Source organism: Martes martes (genome assembly GCF_963455335.1).
Source record: "Martes martes genome assembly, chromosome: 10".
Classification (NCBI taxonomy): Eukaryota; Metazoa; Chordata; class Mammalia; order Carnivora; family Mustelidae; genus Martes; species Martes martes.
In genome coordinates this window covers 2548662-2567179 of record NC_137898.1, presented here as the reverse complement: position 1 = coordinate 2567179, position 18518 = coordinate 2548662, and the positions used below count along the sequence as shown (strand labels likewise).

Sequence of the window (18518 nt, the reverse complement as noted above, 5' to 3'; positions counted from 1 at the left end):
ATCCCCTGGGCTGTTCAGGAGGTCACCTGCCTGTTCAGCCAGTGCCTACTGGAAGCAGGGGAGACCCTGCCCAGCGCCGCCCCACCCTGCCCGCACCGCAGTTCCTTCCTTTCCGGTTTCTCCAGGCGGAAGGCAAGGCAGGCCCGTGCTGTGCGGGATCTCGGCTCCCTGCCATGTGCCGGCAGCCAGGCTGGGATTTCTTCCTTGGGCGAACAGAACAGACGCCTGCTCCCGGTGTGAGGAAAGGTCCCCCAGAGGGCTGATGGCGGGGCAAGGCTGGCACCAGCTCCCCAAGCCCCCCGGGGGAGCACGCACAGCTCTGAAGCAGGGTCCAGCAGCTCATCAACGCGTCTTGGGCCCCCCTTCTGTGTACCAGAAACCGAACCCTTACGGATCATCAGGTCTGATCGGGAGACAGAAACCACACAGAAGTTTGAACAGGGAAGGTTTAGTATAAACAACGATTAAATCTACTAAGGCAGTGATGTTTAAAGAGAGCTTTCAAGAAAATCCTAGGGCAGAGGACAAATGCCCAGTATAATGAAATTCAGTTGAGAGGCATCTCCTCCCCCAGGCTGGGATTTAGACCTTGTTGGAGATGGCCCCCCAGAGGGCGCACAAGTGTGCTGGGCCGCCGGAGCCGAGGTGGGTGGTCACCAAGCGAACAGGAGGAAACCCTTGCAGAGGGCGGGCAGGCCCAGGCCGGCCGGCGGCTGGATCTCCCGGGGTCGGACACCGGGAGCCACGGTCGGGGCTGCCCCTCACGGCACCCCCGCAGCCACGAGCAGCAGGGAATGCAGCGTCACTGAAACTGGACAAAGAGGCCCCCTCCTCCGTGCAGAGTCCTTCAAACTTAACAGCAGGCTCGCAGCCGAGGAGAGACGTCTGCGGGGTCCGGCCGCTGTGGCAGGGCGGGTGAGGAAGAGGAACAGCGCGTCTGCAGCCCAAAGCCAAGAAACGGCTACCTGCAGCTCCGCTCGTGTCCGCGGCCCCCCTTGCGTCGTGAGGATAAGTGGCAGCGAGCAGAAGAGGTCTGCGCCGTGACGGACACCGGTGCGTCTGGGCAGTGTGGCCGCTCGGGCCCCCAACACAGGAGAGACGCGGTCATCACGGGCTGTTGGCGTCGAGCCTTGGGCCGCCCCTGGGGGCGAGAGGAGAGGAGGACACGCCGAGCGCCAGGCTCTTGCCATTTCCAACAAGGGCCCAGAGGCTCCCGGGGGCCCCAGCAGAGCCGGCTGGCGGGCTCTTCGTGCCCCCTGGGGCTTCTCCCGGGGGCCGGGGCTCAGAAGACCCCGGGCAGCAGGCGGTAGGGCACGGCGGCGGTGTAGCGCTCCCAGTCACCGCCGTACTTGTTGGCACAGCGGTGCTCATCCCGGAGGCAGCGGTGCGTCAGCAGGATGGCCATGTAGATGATGTAGAAGTAGGGCAGCAGGTGGCCGCCGCCGCAGGCCAGGCAGTACGCCAGGCTGCCCATCAGGTCGCCCGTGTAGTTGAGGTGGCGGGCCACGCCCCAGAAGCCCGACACCAGCAGCTTGCTGTGGTGCTTCTGCCCGTCGGCCGACGTGTACACGCACTCGATGACCTTGGGCTTCCTGCCCCAGATCAGGCAGCGGCCGTCCGTGCGGCGGAACAGGTCCTTCTGATGGTTGGCCATCCGGAAGACGTAGTAGCCGAGCAGGCCGAGCAGCAGGACGCCCGCGGCGTAGGGGGTGGACAGCTGCACCGGGTGGTAGACCAGGTACAGGCCCTGTGGGAAGATGGAAGCACGACCTGGGGTGAGACCCTGCTCCGCCCCGTCCGGCCGCCCCCCTGCCCCCACGTGCCGCAGGGAGATGGGAGATGGTCGCACAGCCTGGGGTGCGACCCCGCTCTGCCCCAACCGGCTGTCCCCCCCCCTGTGTGCCGTGGGGAGACAGGAGCACTGCCTGGGGTCCGACCCCGCTCTGTCCCGCCCAGCCACCCCCGACCCTGTGTGCTGCAGGGAGACGGGAGCGCGGCCGGAGTGCGACCCTGCTACGACCCCACCGGCCACCCCCCAACCCCGTGTGCCGTGGGGAGACGGGAGCACCGCCTGGGGTCCGACCCCGCTGCACCCCCACCGGCTGCCCCTCATCCCGCGGAGCACCTGAGGCCTGTAGTTGCCGACAGCATGGGCCCGAGCTCTGGTACTGCCGCGGCTCTGCCCAGTCCGGACTGAGGGGTGCTGCCCTTGTTTTCCAGAGATGTCTGCGCTCGTGCTCAAGGCCGCCTCCCCTAACTGGTGTGAACCCAGGCCCCTATGCTCCCCCGGCCGGCACTTCAACACCTGAACCCCACGGGGCTGGGGCTCTCCTGAGGACTCGGCGCCCCTCCTGAGCCTCCCCGTCTGGCCGGTCGTCCTCCCATCCTGAGTTTTCTCACCAGTAAGACTTAGCAGGGGCCTGTCCACCTGTCTGTCTGGAATGTTCTCACCCCCAGCCTCGCCACTCTGCCCTCAGCTCGGCTGTGGTTATTTCTGGAGGCATTTGCCAGCCACCCAGGCAGGTGGGGGCTCCTCCTGGGCCCCCTCTCGGGAGCTGGGACTCCCACTATCCACCCCCAGAACCCTCCTACCCCACACCAGGTCGCCTGTTCCCTGGGCTTTCCCTACAGCCGGGAGCCGAGCCCACGCATGTCTCCTCTGTTCTAATCTCCTGCACGAGCCTGGTGCCCCGCAGACCCTCACCAAGTCTTTAAGGGATAAAGGGGAGAAAGAAAACCTCTCATCCTTCAACCGTTACGATTTGCTGTGAGCATAAACACCGCCCTCCATCCACCCAGTTCAGGCAAATCACTCCTTTCTACCCAAACTCCACCCCACGACCTCTTTTCTTTAAGTGTCCCATGCTGAGCCGTGTTCCCCAAATTCATATATTAGAGCCTTAACCCTCATGACCCCAGAATGGATCTGTATCTGGAGATGGGGTCTTTAGAGGGCAATCAAGGTAACACAGGGTCACCAGGGTAGCCCTGATCCTGTGTGACCGGGGTCCTTACAGGAAGAGGGGATCGGGACACGGATGTGCACAGACGGACGACCTTGTGGGGACCCAGGGAGAACACGGCCGTCCGCACTTGACAGAGGCCTCGGGAGGACCCGGCCTGCCCGCAGCTGCATCCCGGGCATCGGCCTCTAGGCCGGGGAGAACGTCTGTTGTCCCAGCTCCCCTCCCTGTCTGTTGTATCTGTCACGGAGCCCCAGCTGACTAATACATCAAGCCTTCCCTCCCTCCTGGAAACAGGGCACGATCCCTCAGCCCCCAGGGCCCCTCCGGCACACCCCTCGTGCGGAGCTCAGCATGTGCTCGGCTGTGTCTCCTGAGGGCACCCACGACCTGCCTGGGGACCAATCGGCCAAGCGCTCTGTAGGGGCACGTTCCACGTGCGGAGGGGCCGGCCGCCTGGCCCTCACCTGCAGCGTGTAGAGATAGGGCAGCCACACGCAGTCCCCCCAGCCCAAGTACCACCCGAAGTGGTCGTGGCAGATGTCGATGGTCTTCAGGTACCAGGCTTCGTTCCAGAAGAAGTCCAGCACGTAGATGGCCTGTAGAACAGGAGGGCCGTGTGTGGGTGGGGGGCGTCCGTGGGGCCCACAGGAAAACCAGGCAGTCGTCCGGGAGGAGGAGGCACCAAGGGTGTCTCTGTGCTCCTGGGTGACCTGCTCCGCTGGGTGGCTCCCAGGTTCCTGCCATGCCTGGGACACGGCGGGGGGGGGGGTTTGCAGGGAAGGGGGCCCTTATCTGTGAGAGTCTACGGGAGGAGGGTACCCGGCAAAGCCCCAGGAGGCGATGCCCAGGCTGTGGGGTTCCGAGAAGAGTGAGGGTGCTCCTGGCAGAAGGGCCCGGGACAGCCCATGGGGAAGGAGCCCCGCACTCCACAGTCCCCGCCAGCTGTCCCTGCAGCTCCGGGACACAGTGCGGCTGGCACGGCCAGTGACCAGTGTCCATCTACATCAATGGGGAGACGAGCAGATGAATCCTCATTCCTTGTCCCTGCCTGAGAGCCACAGGGACCATGCGGGGCCGACACTTCAGACACCGCGAACTGTGAACACAGCCAGGAGCACAGGCCGGCCAGAGTAGTTAACACGCGTGCCCTGGGAAAGAGGCCCTGGGCCCAATGAGTCCCTAGGGCGGCCTGGGTTGGGGACCAGCTCCCTTCCAAAGAGAGCGGGCTCAGCGGCCTCAGGAGCCATCCGGCCTCCAGGTCTCCCCAGCCCCCGTCGGTGCCACTGCCCGCCCCCCCCCCCCCGTGGCCGCAGACTGGCTACCTGCAGGACGTTGACCAGGACCATGGCGTTGGTCACCTGGCCGTGTAGCTCCCGCTGCTTGGCCGCGAACGACAGGTTGATGAGGGTCCAGGCCACGATCCCAGGGCGTCCGTTGAAGAACAGCTTGAAGTCAAACCACTTCCCAATTCGGGGGTTGAACTCAACGCCCATCATGTAGTTGTAAAAGAAATTGCCTGTGAATTTGCTTGAAAACAGAAACAGTGCGTCCGTTTAGCCAGGGAGTGCATCTCACCCGTGGCGGGGGGGGGGGGGGGGAGGGGGAGGGGGCCTGGCCTCAGCTGCAGAGGGCCGGCGGCCAGCATGCCGGGGCCCCCCGATTCCCACGGCCTCCCCAGCTCTCCCTGGGCACTCAGCTCCAGCTCGGCAAAGTCACCCAGACAAACAGACGCCCGAGCTGCCTGCTGCCTCCCAGGCTAGGTGGGGAGTCTTCCCTTGAATGGCCAGGCTCTCCCCACCCTCCTCCCGGTCGCCTCAAGGCATGGCCCAGGAGAGCTACACAAACTGGTTCGGCCACATGAAGAGCTTTGTTCGCAGTCCACAGGAGGGGAGGTGACTCCCGGGGGGGGGGGGGGGGGGCTCGGCCCCCATACGTGAGTGAAATTGTAAATCATGACTAGGTAAGGAGTGAGGAAAAGCTGTGTGCTCAGAGCCAGGGGTCCAGCTCCAGGGCCCACCACGGACCCTTGCTGGACACTCACTCCCCTGGGTCTGGACCCCACAGCTCTCTCCAGAGGGGACCTGAGAATCAGCCAAGATGACTGATGGGGAGACCTTCCTCAGGGAGAACTGGTAGACGCACGGATTTCTGCGCTCGTGAGGAAAACACTTTCACGTCCGTTTCCCTCAATTAGAGTAAGTACAAAAAAGGCAAAATATACAAAGTCTAGGACAGGTGATTAATTATAAAGCACGGAAAATGACTCAGAGGACCACAGAAGGCTGGCCCCACTACCTAATTGCCACACAAACCACAAAGCACCATCATCCAATGATATTTCCCAAGAGCAAGAGCTAAAGGAAACACGTTGTCTTGATCCAGGCTTCTGAATGCATCCGGCACTAAAACGTGGGCACGCAAGCAAGCACAAGGACCTCATTCGGACGGCTCACACCCGTCTAGAGGAGGAACGCAACCAGCATCTGTCGCTGGAGGGAGAGACGGATGGAGGGATTGAGGGAGGCAGGAAGGAAGGACGGGGTGGGAAGGTGGGATGAATGGACTGGATCGGTCGAATGGGGGGGTGGGAAGATGAGTGGGTCAGACGGAAGGACGGACGGGTGGACGGGCGGGTTAGATGGATGGGGGAGCGGGTGGGTGGACGACCGTGTAGATGGGTGGACAGAAGGATGGGTGGGTGGGTGGACGGATAAAGAGCTAGATGAGGACAGAGCCGGCTGGGGGGCTCACAACTATCCACCGCAAAGCGACCCTGAGAAGGCGCCAACCAGGCAGGCTCCCTGGGAAGCTCTTACATTAAAGCCACCGAGGTGACAGGACCGTCCCTAGATCACTTCAGGCCTCACTCATATTCCAGAGATAGAGGCGACGGGCTCCCTTCCCCCCTCCCGGCTCCCACGGCGGCCCAACGGGCGGTGACCCGGCCAGAGATGGGCGTGGCATCTTCCGCTGCATGCTCCCTAAGGCCGGAGAAGCCCCCAGACACCCAGAAAGGAAGTTCCCCAGAATGAGACAAGATGCGTCAGGCATCCCCGCCCAGGATCCCCAGTCCTCGGACTCTGCGGAGGAACAGCGACGGACACAAGACCCACGTTGTGCCTTGGGCTTGGCCACGGCCGGGGGGCATACCAGTCTTCGGCACAGGTGGGGAAGAAGTAGCCCTTGATCATGGCGAAGGTGGAAACGGCGTAGCCGAGGCCGTTGGCGCACCACAGCAGCGGTATCCAGTTGTCGAAGATGATGGTGGGAGAGAACCAGGACAGGAAGTGCGCGTTTGCGAACCAGACAAGGTGCGTGATGAGCCACGCCTGCAGGCCGTTGATCTCGTACTTGTTGACCACGCCTGCGGAGGGAAGGCGCAAGGACCAAGTGTTTCCCCGACGCAAACAGCTGGCCTGGGCCCTGCCTGCTCCGGGCCTCTCTGGGGACACCTAGGCCGCAGTCCGGAAGCTGGGCCCCTCCTGCTCTAACCTGGGCCCCCAGGTCAAAATGCCGATAGCACAGTGATGTGGTTAGCCCCGGGGTTAACCGCTCCTGCTTTCGGGGTCCTGGGAGGAGGCAAAGCTTGCGGACCAGTCCTCCAGTTCTGACTCTCCTCGGCCAAGCACAGGCCGGGTCACCAGCCTGCCATCTGCTAGAGTGAGGACGCCCCCCAGCTACCTGTCCGGAAGCCTCCCCGCTGCCCCGGGGACCCCCTGCAGGCAGGGACAGGGCCCGTTCCGCCTGCAGGGCTCTTCCTAGCTTCTTAGTGACCATGGGCAGCACTGCCCCCCCGCCCAGGTCCCCCACCTGGATGCAAGTGGCTGTGGCAGCGTTCTCCGTGGGGAGAAGCTCCAGCAGCCCGGTGATGTCAACAGCTGTGGGGTCAAGGGCCGCTCCGCCCCCTGGTCCCTGGAGAACGTGATCTCTAGCCTCCAGGCCAGCTCGGCCCTGGGCTGCCCGGGACACCCGCAGAGCCTGGGGCAGCGGTGATGCCCGAGCAAAGTTCACTTTCGTTCTGTCGGGGCGCACACCCGGGGGTGGAAGGAGCACGGGGCAGGCCATGCCCCGTGAAGCGACGAGGCAGGGGAGGCAGGGAGCAGGGAAGGGAGGCGCGTGGGCTCGAGTTACCTGCGGGGGTCACGGCGCCCTCCTGGACGCCTCCCACGTAGCCCGGCAGGAACTTGTGGCAGAAGTCAGGAAGGGCCACATACAAAAGCACCTGCAGCGGAGAACAAGGTGTGTGACCCCCCGCCGGGAGGGCCTGGCTCTTCCACACAACCTTGCCTCTGCTCACGGACATCACTCACGCACCAGCACCGTGCGGGGGGGGGCAGGAATCCCGTGTTTTGGCCACTTGGTCCTTCCCGGGGAGCTCGTGGCTCTGGGAGCCCTGGCCGCAGGCCTGGTGGGGCTCTGAGGGCCAGAAGCCGTCTCCCCCGGGAGAGTCCACGGGTCCTCGCCACTCACGTGTCTGGGGCCACTTAAAAAAGTGAGAGATTCACGCGCCGTACACTTTGCCCTTTTAGACCCTTCCCGGGTCACTGAGCGATTTCACAAGATTGTGCCACCGCCGCCACCATCCAGCCCCAAACGGAGTCCCCGCGCACAAAGGGAGCCTCACTCCCTCTCCCCCTCCCCCACTGCCCCCGACAACCATTAAGCCACTTTCTATGTTTTCCATTCCAGGCACTTCATATAAACGGCGTCATGCGCCACGTGGCCTTCCGGGCGTGGCTTCCTTCACTCTGCCAATTCCCAAGGTCCGGCCGCCCGAGCACACGGGAGGCCCCCGCCCTTGTCCTCGCTGCCCAGCGTTCCGCTGCAGCGACGGAGCGCGTTTTGGTTTAGCCACTCGTCCCCTGACGTTTCTACTCCTGAGCTATCGTGACTCATGCTGTCCCTTCTCGTTTTCCACCCAAAGGGACCGAGGGACAGGAAATGAGAGGGACCCTGGAGCCCAGAAGCTGGGACCCTGAGAAGGAATGGCTTCTAAGGGTGGGAGCCTTCCTCCAGGGAGAAAACGCGGGGTGCGGGGGGAGCCTTCTCCCGGCTCTGTCTCCCTGGATTCAGATAACGAACAACCCTGCCTGTTCGCCGGGTTCTGTGTGCAAACGGCCCCTTCCCGGTGAACTCCTCTGGTCTCAAACGCCAGCGGGGTCACAACAGAGCTGAGGACGTCCTGGGCCAGGAGCGTGCAGCCACCTGCTGGCAACACGGGCCCCGGCTTTGCCAAGTGGTGTCTCCTGTAACAGAGCATCCCTGCGGGGGCAGCAAAGCTCCGGGTGGCGGACGGGTCTTCTCTGGGCCGGCCCTGCCTCACGGCCTCCCGCAGCGTCTCGCGCCTACAGGGCTGTGCGTGCAACTGCGGGAGGCTCGCCCCGCACGTGGGTCAGACACCACGATGCCGCCAGGCGCCTTCTACCGGAGGACAGCGCTAAGCAGGTCAGGCTCCAGTCCCTGCATGGACGGCCATCCCAGCAAGAGGGACCCTTGGCACCCGCTGTTCCCCGACGGCCGCGGCCAGGGAGAGCTAACCTGGAATGTGACCCAGAGGGTGTAGAGCTGGGCTGCTTCCTTTGTCACGGATGGCGTCCTGGCCCAGATGTCCGAGAGCCGAGTGCGCCCGGTGGCGACGTCCAGCACGGGGGCCGTCAGAGAGCAGCTGTACTGGTCACACGCCATGACGAAGAAGTACACGAGGAGGGGCGCCGACAGCAGCAGACAGATGATGCCCGCCAGCGAGAGCCGGTCCGCCTCCCTGCGACAGCGGACGCGGACGCTCACCCGGGCTGCCCGGCCCAGGACCTCGCGCACAAGGCTTTGTGCATCTGTGCGGGTCCCGTTGTTCAAACGGGCCCGGGCCTCAGGGACAGCTGCCGGCTGTCAGCACGGAGGCCTCCCCGCCGCCCGGAAGAACCGCTCCACGTGTGCTCCACAGCGAGCTGCAGGGAGGCTGACGGACGCACGGGCACCCCCGGAAAGCCCAGAGCCGGGAGGCCTTCTCTCACCCACAAGGCCAGCGGCTTCCCAGTTCTGGGCACCCCTCCCCAGTCCCCACTCTCTCTGGCCCAGGGAGAGCAGAGACGACACGGAGCCACACAGCTAAGACCCGCCTGCTCTAGTCAGTGTTTCCTTTCTCCTTCAGTTCCTTACTTTATAAAATGGAAAATGGCTTGCCCATCATTAGTATGATAAGAAAAATTGTGTTTAATAGGTGCCTAAGATCCCAGAGGCCGGCAGCCCCTCACCAAGGCCTCACTTTATTTTCTAGCCGGGAAGACCAGCAAGATCCTTACCAGGCCCGGCCCCACTGCCCTTGAGTCTCGGCCCTGCTGCTGGCGATGCTGCCCGGACTCCTGGTTTTGGGGGCGTCACGTAGGGACTTTGTAGCCATCGGGCCCTGAGGGAAGAAGACACAACCTGCTCAGATGGTCCCATGAAGAAAAGCCACCACATCTCCCGCCCAATCCGCTGCCGCGCATAGACTCGGCGGGCCTGGCTCTCACTCACGGGCCGCCGCCTCCTCCCGAACAGCAGGTTCCGGGCGAGGAAGAGACGATGGATTGTGCTTCAGTCCATCCTGCCTGAAATCTGCAGGAAGCTCCCACCTGGCCCTCCTGTTCCTCTCGGTTCAGTCTCCAGAGGGACGCAGAATGCCCCCTCACCACGTGCACCAGGCCCCCCGCGTCTCAGAAACCTCTGGGGATCTGCTCCCGCCTCCTACCCTCCCCACTCTCTCTCACGCCTTCCAATCCAGACGCACGAGGTCTTTAATGATCCGTGAATGTGGTTCATTTCATTCCGGGTCCCTGTTACTTCCGCTCAGAACGTGTGGGTCTTGTTCAGGTCTTTTCAAAAGGTCCCCACCTCAGTATGACTTTTTATTTTTCCTGGAGTTAATTATTGCCCCACTTTTTCCATTTGCTAAGGTTTCTATGCCTGTCACTAGTTTTTTTTTCAGAGCTATCGTATATCTCAGCGCCTTTTCTAGACATCCTAACACAATGAAGTTTATCATTTCCATTCTCCCTCTCCTCCATAACCATTCATCTTGAACCAATGTACAAGCCAATCAGCTAGTCTACATCGCCTGCACCCTGACCCCCGCCAAGTCACTCTCCCTGCTACTTTCTTTTCTTTCTTTTTTTTTTTATAAAGATTTTTATTTATTTATTTGACAGAGAGAGATCCCAGTAGACAGAGGCAGGCAGAGGCAGAGAGAGAGAGAGGGAAGCAGGCTCCCTGCCGAGCAGAGAGCCCGATGCGGGACTCGATCCCAGGACCCTGAGATCATGACCCGAGCCGAAGGCAGCGGCTTAACCCACTGAGCCACCCAGGCGCCCCTCTTTTTTTTTTTTTTTAAGATTTTATTTATTTATTTGACAGACAGAGATCACAAGTAGGCAGAGAGGCAGGCAGAGAGAGGAGAAAGCAGGCTCTCCACGGAGCGGAGAGCCTGACGCGGGGCTCAATCCCAGGACCCTGGGATCATGACCCGAGCTGAAGGCAGAGGCTTTAACCCACGGAGCCACCCAGGCACCCCTCCCTGCTACTTTATTTTCTTAATAACTCTTCTCATGACGTAGAATGCTTTTTTTTTTTTTTTTAAATTATTTAATTTTTTATTTTACAGAGAGAGAAATCACAAGTAGGCAGAGAGGCAGGCAGATAGGAAGGGAGAAGCAGGCTCCCTGCTGAGCAGAGAGCCCGATGTGGGGCTCGATCCCAGGACCCTGGGATCACGACCTGAGCCGAAGGCAGAGGCTTAACCCACTGAGCCACCCAGGTGCCCCCGCAGAATGCTTTTTTTAAGAAAAATTTCAGTGCATGTCTATTGTCTATCTTCAGAATATAAGAACATATTTCATGAGAATATAAGCTTCCCAGGGGCAGGAATCATGTGTCCTATTCACTGCTCTACTACCAAGTCCTAACACACAGTCTGGTAGACATAGTGTATCAAAAAACAATCCCTCTACCAGAAAGGGTGGAGGAACTGAACTTGTCTCTGGGGGAAGCAATGACATCTACGCTTTCAGAACAAGCTCTAATTGTGAAGTTTTCAAAATATCAAGGATAAGAAAACACGATTTTAAAAGATTTTAGAGAAAAATCCAGAGTTAAGAATCATACTAGCAGCAAGTTGGATTCTAGAAGACGATGACGGAAAATTTTAAAAACTCTGAGGGAAACTGTTTTGCAACCTAGAATTCCACTCCCAGATCAACTATCATTCGGAGGAGACAACACAGGATCCACGAGAGCTGCTAAAAGAAAGCCCAGTGAAAGGACAAGGGGATGAAAACTGTGCAGTGCACCAGTCAGTAACCAGTCCACACTGGTACTAAGTGAACAGCTATAGTAGGAGAGAGAATAGAAATGATGAATTTTACTGCATTAGAGTGTGAAAAATTATTGACAGTCTGACAGTTCTATTAGAGCATTCAGAAAAAAAATAGTGAAAGAGATATAGAAACCTTAGTAAATAGGAAAAAGAGAAAGAAAGAAACCTTAGTAAATGGAAAAAGTGAGGCAACCACTAACTCCAGGAACAATAAAAAATCATACAAGGGGGAAAAAAAAACAAACAGTAATTGTAGTACATTACTTAGCTGAACAGTAAATAATAACAATTTTGTCTTAATAATGTAATATTGGGGTATACACTGACTGCTGGATATGTATAAGTTGAGAGTGACAAAAGCAAATTATTTAAAAATAAGCAGGTAAAAACAACAGTACAAATCTTAAGAAAAAACAAAACAAAACAAAACCTAGCAACACCAAAGTAACTAATAGAATGAAAAATATTTGGTTCTGGGAACTGAGACTATGGGGTGAAGCAGGGAACTCTTTACTCTATCTATAAGCCTTAAAAGCCAGTCACTTGTTTAAAAATGTGAACATGACTTACTTTAACACAAATGTACATTCATTAAAAAATTTTCAGTGACAAAAGGCATTTTCATGTGCAACGTGGGAACTGCAGCCACATCGCTTGATTTAATTTTCACAGGTGAGTTTACAGAATGTCTATGATGTCCAAGGCAGGATGAGGAGCTCCTTATGGACCAGCCGTCCCTACAGCTCCAAAACAGAATCCGGAGCTTGGTGTGTGGCAGGCGCACTCATCGAACACCGCAGAAAACTGCGAAAGGGCCAGAAACGGACAGGCTCCGAACTAAGTGTGAAAAAGCCAAAGAGAAAATGCCGCCGAAAGGAAAGTGTATCTTCTCCGGATTCAAAGAAGCCCAAATAAATATTTTGAGAGGACAGAGTTCATTCACCCAGGAGTCTTCTCTGTCATGAGCACTGAACCTTGCAATAAATGTGTAAGTTATATCTTCGGAAACAGGTAGCCAGAAATAGGGGAGAGGGAGGTGTTCAGGGTATATTTTAATATATTCCTAAGACGGACAGATAGAAATTAATATACCAGCCCTCTTTACTTTTCCAAAGCTAAAAAGTCACTGTTCATGCCCATAAACAACAGTGCTAAGACATAAGACAGGCTTACCTCCAGTGTTCTGTCCCAGCGTCTCACAGCAGAATGGAAGTGTTTCTTCTTGAATGGGCCACTCTAAAATCCCCAGTCTCCCTGGATTCCAAAGGCCCACTTGATCCTTCTCAACCCACTGAACAAAGTCCTGCGGGGACACAACGATGAGGAAGACACTCAGGGAGCTGACATTTCAGGACTGAGGCAGATAAGGACCTAAACGGCATTTACTCGAGGCCCGCTGCTGGAACCAAGTGAGACGCGCGCGGTCAGTGCTTGGGGGTTCAAAAGTGGAAGACATCCCATGGGGGACGGGAGAGGGGAGGGAACATAACCACCCAGCTTTCTGCCTGGCACAGACAGGGTCTGGCACATTGGAAGCACTTAATGATAACGGCGGGATTGAAAGGATGTCTTCATGGCGGTGCCGCTTTGGCCATGAGCCTTAGCATAGGCGGGTGCAGACCCCGACGAGTCCCAATGAACAGAAAGGCGTTGTCTTTGAGGACGTACACCAAGCAGCCACACATGCACCTGAAACATTTCTAGAAGCTTGTTGGTGTCACCAGCCCGAATCAAGCCCTCTGGAGTGAGCACGTTCCGCTGGCACATTCCAGGAGCCAGTGAGAGCCTAAGAACATGGGAGTGATCTGGCTCTCTGCAGACTCGCGGCACCCGGTGACCTTCCTGAGTGTCTTGGGTCATGAATGCCCACACGTGTGAGGACATGCCATCGTGGTTAAAGTTGGGTGAAGGAGAGTTAGTGTCCCACACCTAGGGATAAAGACCAGCCCAGTAAGGGGATGGGGCTTTCTGGCAGCCTCATCAGCAGCCTCGGCTGGTCTGAGTTCCATGGGGCAAAGCTGAAGGGACGTGGCCCCCGAGGGTTTGAGGATTATGTAGTACAAGTGCCTGGCCCTAAGCTTCTGATTGCCAAGGCATTCATGGCAAAGACGTCCATCTCAGATAAACATACCGCCAGCTGCTGGACCTAGCTACCGCCAGCCAAACAGCCAGAGAAGGAACCAGGCCACTCCCACCCATGAGTCTCCTTCCAGAAAGCCCTAGGTAACCAAGAGAGCTGGCCACTGCCGCATCTCCCTTCTCATGCCCTCATTCCCACTCTCATGCTTTGAACCGGCCGATAAAGAGTGGATCCATGACCCCCAGGCCCCCACCCGACCCCATGAAGGCAGAGCCCCAGGCCCGCACCTCCTCTCTCTCTCTCCCATGACCTTACTGTGGCTCTGAGCATTCTGTGTGCCCCCCAGGACCTGTGAGGAATAAACCTTGCACGTCGGAGCTCCAGGATTGTCGCTGAGGTGTGTCCTGCAATCCTGAGGCCCACTAGGGTCGGGCCAGCTACGATGGGAGGGAAACTGGGGGAGTGGGAGGGGCCTGCCCCCATAATACGAGCCCAGGAGGGTACGTCAGGCATTCCCAGCCCACAGTATCACTATCTACAGGCTGAGACCACCACAACAGGTGACATATGCCCCATGGCAGCTTTTTGGCACCTTGAAAGTGTAGAAGTTTGGGGAGGCACTAGACGTCCAGGAACGTGGCAGAGACGTCTGGGGGCTGGCACCAGGAACGTCCTGGAGGTCACGATCAAGGCCCCGAGTTCTCAGTGGGGCCGATTCCTGCTGCCCACTTGGGACCCAAGTTGTGGGACCACCTGCTAGGCCTCAGCCTTCTCACCCACACGCAGCGGTCACCGGGTGCTCAAGGATACGAGGTCATGGCACCAAGGGCACAGAGCCCTCCCTGACCCCATCAGAGTTCACCTAAAAGAGAGCCAGCTCTGGCCGAAATGATCCTCAGCGCCCTCAGGCCTCAGGAGGGCTCGGCTGGCTCACGCAGGCGATCAGGGCGAGCGAGCTTCAGACTAGCAGAGCTCAAACAGCCATGCATCCCCAAAGCCGGCCCCAGAGCATTCTGGCTACCCTTGTACCAAACCACACTGCTACCTGGTGGCTTAAAACAACAGTCTTTCCTCCTTTCTCACGGCTTCTGTGGTCAGGGATCTGGGGAGACTGGGGGGCAGCTGGGGTGTACCGGAACACCTGTCTTCACATGGCCTCCCCGTGTGGCCAGCGGGGGTGTCCTCACAGCCTGGGGGCTCAGCGCCATGGGAAGAGGCTCTGGGAACCAGCAGGGGCTCTGGCAGAGTTGTACCGTCCCTTCTGAGGGTCTGAGAAGACACCTGACAACACTTCCAGCACATTCTGTCTGTTACAGGGAGTCCCGAGTCCACCTCCTTCCACGGGGAAGGGAATCAGGCTCCAGACCTTGATGTGGGAATTGCAAGATATTAGAAGAACACAAGGGACTGTTGAGGCCATCCCTGGACGATTCAGCCTTTACAGACACCGGCTATTCACTGAGCATGTCCATAGTTCCAAGCGTCCAATATCCTACTGGGTTCTCACACCGACCCCAGAGGGCTGGCATCACGACGTCCATCTTACAGATGAGGAGGTCGGCGTCCTCTACTCACTCAGGCCTGTGCGGATGGAGGGTAAAGTCTCCTGGGGTGGACTGGAGGAACAAGAAAGGAAAGGACCTCTACCTTTGCCTTCTACACTTGCATTACAGTGAGCGTATATTTGCGGCTTTTGGAGAGCGGAAGCCTGGAGCCATGGTCAAAGCCGCGGCTTACCCTTAGAATCAGGGCTCAGCGTCTCTGGGCACGACTTTCCACCCAGGGCACATGCCTATTTCGGAAGCCCTCGGAAAGCGCCCCAGGAGCAGCTCTCCCGGGACCCCGCTGTGCCGTCAGTCCTCTCAAGGCAAGCCAGGGTGGAGCTTCCCAGTGCCAAGACCTTGGAGGGGCCACACATCTGCAGAGGAGCCCCTGTGTTGGGAAATGAGGCTTGTGAACTGTACCTGTGCTTTGAGGGAGTGGCCACTGCAGAGGGCCCAGGGTCAGCGGGCGGGGCTGGGTTGTAGAGAAGCTGCAGGTAAACCAGGAATCACCCCAAAGATCAGTCCCACCATGCCCTGGGAATGGTGGGGGGACGCACAGGTGACCTCCCTGACCCCCGTCAGAGCCACAATAGTTCCCAGAGTTGTGGCTCTTGGGACTCCACGAGCTGCTTAAACACTCTTCGTCGGGGCTCGGTTATTTTACTACATAAGTCTGTTTCCTGGGAAAGAGGGAAAGAACACTTGCATTCGCACCCGTCTAAGGTTTGGGTGGACGGGTTTTCAAGCCGCCTTTTTAACGACGGACTATCGGTCTCCCTCCTGCCCCTTGGGCTGTGACACACCAGGGACCCCTTTTCCACGCCGAGCTCATGGGTTTTACCGGCTGCCGCAAACTGTGTAAGTGTCATGATTTATCTGATCTTCTCACGGACAAGTCATAGGCTGTTCCTGGGTTTTGCAAGTACATACAGCGCGTCCTAATGGCGTTCTCGCACCTGCCTGTGTCCCGGGATAAAGTCCCACAGGAGGTCTTCTCCGACGTCTGCACAGCGAGGAGAGCAGCTGCCCACCCCGCCCGGACTCCGAAGTTCAAGTCCCTCCTCCTCATCTCGGCTGCGACGGGCTCGTCTGTGTTCTTGGGTCCCGGCGACTCTTGGACCCCCATTCCCAAGCCAGGCCCCCGGCCGATCCGGTAAGGTTCCGAGAGATGCTTCCCGGCCGGGCAGAACTCGGCGCAGCCCCGAGAGGGACCAGCCGTCGCCATCACAGCCCGGACGGGAGCGGTCGGCCGCAGGAACAGGACAAGACCCGCGTTCCTCTCTCTCTCTCTTCCTTCCGACCCTCGGGCCCGGCTCCCTCCCCAGCCGTCCGCACAGGCTTTGGGAGACAATCCACAAGATTCTCAACCTTTCGTTCAAAAGGAACGAGCCAAACCGCGCTCCGAAAGAAGGGGCACCGTCCGCTCCTCCAGGAGGACACGAAAGGTCTTTTCCGCGGCGCCTCGCGGCCGGTGTCCAGTCCGCGCACCGGGCGTGGCGCGCGGCAGGGCCCGGCTCCGTGGCCGCCGCAGCCGCAGGAAGGGCTCAGGTGGGCCCGGGAGGGCGCGCGGGCCTCGGACCCCGGCGCCAGGCTTCGCGGAGGAGACGAGCCCCGCCCGCTCACCCGGGCGCCCCCCGCGCGCGCCGCGCCCGCTCACCTGCGCGCCCGCCGCCGCCGCCGCCGGGTCTCCGCCTGCAGGCCCCGAGCCCACCCCGCCGCCCAGAGGGGCCGCCCCCGAGGGACGCGCGGCGACAGACGACCAATCGGCGGCGGGCCCTGCGCGGCCGGCATCCCCGCGCCCCGCGATTGGCCGCGCGCCTCGCCCCACCCCCTGAGCTGACTCCGGGCCGCCAACCCCGCCACTGCGCCGGGCTGGGGCGCGAGACGGACCGCGAAGGCCCGCCCCGCGGACCGGGGCTGCGGGAGCGCGACCCCGCACGCCCGCCGAGCCCCGCCCCGTGGCCGCCGGCGAGCCGCACCCCCCGCGCCCCTTCCCTCGTTCCGCGGGTGCGGCCTCCGGGGCGCGCAGCAGCCCCTCGCTGAGCGTCCGATGCGTCCGGCGCCGGGTGCACCGCAAGCCCCAGTGCTCCCGGGGGTCGGGTCTGTTGGGGGCGGGGCAGGGGAGCAGCATCAACGAGCCGTCACCCAACAGGCTCAGAGGGTGAGGGCGCTGCGCGGAAGACCGGAGCGGGCAGGGGGAGGGTGAGCGCGCGAGGAGCGGCTTGACTTGGGGGTGTCAGGGAGGGCTCTGCCGGGGGGCCCGGGAGGCCCGCTTCCCCCAGAAGCTTCGGGGGCGGGGGGCGCCGTGCAGCCGGAGAGGGAACGGAGCGGCCGCGCTGGAAAGACGGGGAGGTTGAACTGCCAGGCCAGCGTGGGCAGATCCGCTGATAACAACCCACGACAGTCGTCCCGCTTGCCAGGGATGCCCAAGGCACCCACGGACCCCTGCCTCCGGAGGTCAGCCGCTGGTCAGCGCCACCCGGGCGGAGGCAGGGCCGGGCAGGGCCGCGCCAACCGAGCGGGCCCTGGAGGGGAGGGCAGCGGGCGGTGTCTGCCGGCCCCAGTCCCCGCGTTCGGACAGAGCTCTTGTTTGCACGGGGGCCTGGCTGGCACAGCTCCGTGTCCCTCGCCGGGACATTTTCCCTGCAGTTTTCTGTTTTTGAAACTGTCGAACACACAAGCGGGTCGAACCCATAGTAAACGAGCTCCCGCACACCTAGAGCCAGCAGCTGCCAACAGTTTGCCACGTTTAATTCCTTTCTCTCCCACTGCGTCCACCCCCCACTTTTCCCCCGAACCACTCATCAGCGGCGGGTGACGCCTTCTTCCTAAACACTAGGGCAGCCGCCGCTTACGCTACCGAGACGAGCGCGTCACCCTCGGGACGTTCCGCATCGACGCGACATCGTCCGCATTCCGTTTCCCCCGCTCATCCCACTCCCGCCGTTTACGGCCGCTCGTCACACGTCAGGCCGCGGTCAGGGGGCCGCGCCGCCCCGCGCCAGGGCTCCGCAGCCCGCGTCCCTCCCGTCCCGCCCTTTCTCCTCCCGCCCTTCCTGTTCCAGGGTCCGCCACGCGCCAGGGCCGCTCTAGGGACGGGGAGGTTCGTCAGGGGGGAACGTGCGCGTGACGGGAGCAGCACCGCGGGTCGGGGGGGGGGGCGACGGACTGTCCGGTCCGCGGCAGGCGCCGGGTCCTCCCCCAAACGCGCGAGGAACGGCCTGGGCTAAGGGAATGTGAAAACCTGCTCAGTGGCTCGTCCCCAGCGCTCCGGGCGACAGCGGCGGCACCGAGCAGGCCCGGCCGCCCGCCGACCGCTGACCGCTGACCGCTGGCCGCCGCGGGAGGGACGCTCGCCGGGGCTCTCGTGCCCCCGTGCGGCCGCCGCAGCGGAAAAGAATGAACACGACGCGTCTTAGACGGCGAGGGAAGCAGTCCGGCGCGGAGGCGCCCCGGGGGCAGCTCGTGCGGAGGCGGGGCTCACAGCAGAGGGGCGGCGCGCAGAGCTCCGGGGTCCGCGCTCGCGGTGGGGCGGGGGGCCGGGCCTCCCTCCTGCGCAGGCGCGGCCGCGAGCTCCGCAG

General features: G+C 60.6%; 1 protein-coding gene across 4 annotated transcripts; it reads right to left on the bottom strand.

Moving 5' to 3' along the window:
• Positions 1–432: 432 nt before the first annotated feature.
• DHCR7 (7-dehydrocholesterol reductase) lies at positions 433–18487 on the bottom strand. 4 transcript variants are annotated; one of them, XM_080814954.1, is made up of 9 exons: positions 18182–18487; positions 12487–12616; positions 9266–9369; positions 8505–8727; positions 7098–7188; positions 6117–6330; positions 4289–4493; positions 3431–3562; positions 433–1747 (listed from the first exon to the last, which is right to left on the bottom strand). In XM_080814954.1, the coding sequence occupies exons 3-9, from the start codon at positions 9361–9363 to the stop codon at positions 1283–1285; spliced, it is 1428 nt and encodes a 475-aa protein (XP_080671080.1). In that variant the 5' UTR covers positions 9364–9369; positions 12487–12616; positions 18182–18487; the 3' UTR covers positions 433–1282. The 4 variants fall into 4 exon arrangements, with proteins under 4 accessions (XP_080671080.1, XP_080671081.1, XP_080671083.1 ...); XM_080814955.1 differs by lacking the exon at positions 18182–18487 and adding an exon at positions 16595–16662; XM_080814957.1 differs by lacking the exon at positions 18182–18487 and adding an exon at positions 15894–16244.
• Between the last annotated feature and the right edge of the window lie 31 nt (positions 18488–18518).

Excerpts from the sequence above, each read along its gene's own strand:
- DHCR7 (XM_080814954.1), bottom strand. The coding sequence starts at position 9,363 with ATGGCTACAAAGTCCCTACGTGACGCCCCCAAAACCAGGAGTCCGGGC. Across the intron at positions 7,189-8,504 it reads CCCTCTGGGTCACATTCCAG|GTGCTTTTGTATGTGGCCCT; the intron begins GTTAGCTCTCCC and ends TCTCCGCTGCAG. Across the intron at positions 3,563-4,288 it reads TCCTGGTCAACGTCCTGCAG|GCCATCTACGTGCTGGACTT; the intron begins GTAGCCAGTCTG and ends CCTGTTCTACAG.